General features: G+C 36.1%; 1 protein-coding gene across 1 annotated transcript; it reads left to right on the top strand.

Moving 5' to 3' along the window:
• Nucleotides 1-302: 302 nt before the first annotated feature.
• LOC104115359 (uncharacterized) lies at nt 303-1,033 on the top strand. Its single transcript, XM_009625974.1, has 2 exons — nt 303-467; nt 755-1,033. Exons 1-2 carry the CDS (start codon nt 303-305, stop codon nt 1,031-1,033), a joined length of 444 nt encoding a protein of 147 aa, XP_009624269.1.
• Nucleotides 1,034-1,785: the final 752 nt, after the last annotated feature.

Raw genomic sequence — 1,785 nt, 5'->3', positions numbered from 1 at the left:
GATCACACCAAGAACGAGGTAAATTTTAATAATTTAACATGGGACAATCCGTGATTATTTGCAGTACGGAATACTGCCTAAGACAAAAAGCAATCCTAACGATTACAAATGCAAGTAGCTCGATACTGTTTGATAGATGGAAATTTGTATCGAAAAATATTTGGTGGACCTCTTGCTAGATGCCTTGGCCCCTCACAAACTGAGCATGTGATGGGAGAAATACACGAAGTCCACTGTGGAAATCATGCCGGTGGAAGATCGTTGAAATAAACGCTGATAAGAGTAGGTTATTATTGGAAAAAATGGAAGATGAAACAGAAAATTTTGTAAGAAGGTGTGATAAATGTCAACGGTATGCAAATAATATGCATCAACATGCGGAGCTGCTTCATTCGATAATCGCATCATGGCCATTTATGAAATGGGGGATGGATATTGTAGGTCCTTTACCGCAAGCACCAGGAAAGGTACAATTTTTATTAATTTTAATTGATTATTTTTCTAAGTGGGTGGAAGCAGTTGCCTTCAAACATGTATGGGAAAAGAAGTTATATACTTCAATTGGAGAAATATAATTTGTCGATTTGGAATTCCAAAAGAAATTATCTGCGATAATGGACCACAACTCATGGGAGCAAAGACCACCGAATTTCTCGAAGGATGAAAAATCAAGAGAATAACGTCAACACCATATCATCCCATAGCTAATAGGAAAGAAGAGTTGACAAATAAGATAATTTTCAACTGTATGAAGAAACGTTTGGAAGCAGCAAAAGGCAGGTGGCCTGAGGCGCTACAAGGGGTGTTATGGGCCTACAAAATGACATCTAAAATAAGTACGGAAGAAACTCCATTTTCTCTTGTCTACGATACTGAAGCCCTAATTCCAGTAGAGATAGGAGAACCAAGCCTGAGGTTTGAACATAAGAACGAATTATCCAAGTATGAGAAACTTCGTACAAATTTGAATTTGGCAGAAGAACGAAGGGAGTCAGCTTTAATACGAATGGCAGCTCAAATGCAAAGGATATAACAATGTTATAACAGAAAGGCAAATCTTTGATATTTCAAGGTTCGGGACTTCATCCTTAGGAAGGTATTTCAGTCAACATAGGTGGTGAATACATGGAAATTAGGTTCGAACTGGGAAGGACCATATCGAGTCCAAGGCATTGCTAGAAAAGGAGCATACAAGTTAGAGACCATGGACGGGAAAGTGTTACATTCAAATTGGAACGTAATACACTTGAAGAAATATTACTTTTGGGAAAGTACCCACGATAAGGTATCTCTTAAATCAAATTTATTTGTTCATATAAATTTAACTAACTTTTTTAGATGATATGAAAAAAGCTAACCCAAACCAGATGATGACATTATACCCAAAAAGACACGCGGAATATCTAATTATTCTTGGTCCAGGGTACAATAATTCTGATGAAAAGGGTTAAGCAGTCATCATCTAAAATAATCACCCCGAGTCTCATGTGTAATTCCTTTTCAGGAAAAGGATCAAGGAGAAAAGTTGATCCAATTTTCAAGTTTTCATACTTCAAACTCAAATACTGGGGGGACTATATGGATGAAGCATATTTTGAAGAAATTTTGAAGAAACTCAAGCTCGAAGATCGAATGGAAAGTGAATAATTGAAGATTCAACAAAAACTTCCAAGAGCTATTTAATTGAAACTAAAAAATAGTCACGAGATCAATATTCCCAACATTTACTTGTAATTCTGCTGCAAGAAAGTAGTTGTAAAAATGATGTATATGAATATTTGTCTT

The sequence above is a fragment of the Nicotiana tomentosiformis genome, chromosome 3 (genome assembly GCF_000390325.3).
Source record: "Nicotiana tomentosiformis chromosome 3, ASM39032v3, whole genome shotgun sequence".
Lineage (NCBI taxonomy): Eukaryota > Viridiplantae > Streptophyta > Magnoliopsida > Solanales > Solanaceae > Nicotiana > Nicotiana tomentosiformis.
Note: the sequence above shows the minus strand (reverse complement) of the source record. Positions and strands in the feature narration are given on the sequence as shown.

What these genes read in the sequence shown, in the direction of transcription:
- LOC104115359 (XM_009625974.1), top strand. Translation starts at nt 303, where the DNA reads ATGGAAGATGAAACAGAAAATTTTGTAAGAAGGTGTGATAAATGTCAA. An exon ending in TACCGCAAGCACCAGGAAAG is followed by an intron (nt 468 to 754) that starts GTACAATTTTTA and finishes AACTGTATGAAG; the next exon opens with AAACGTTTGGAAGCAGCAAA.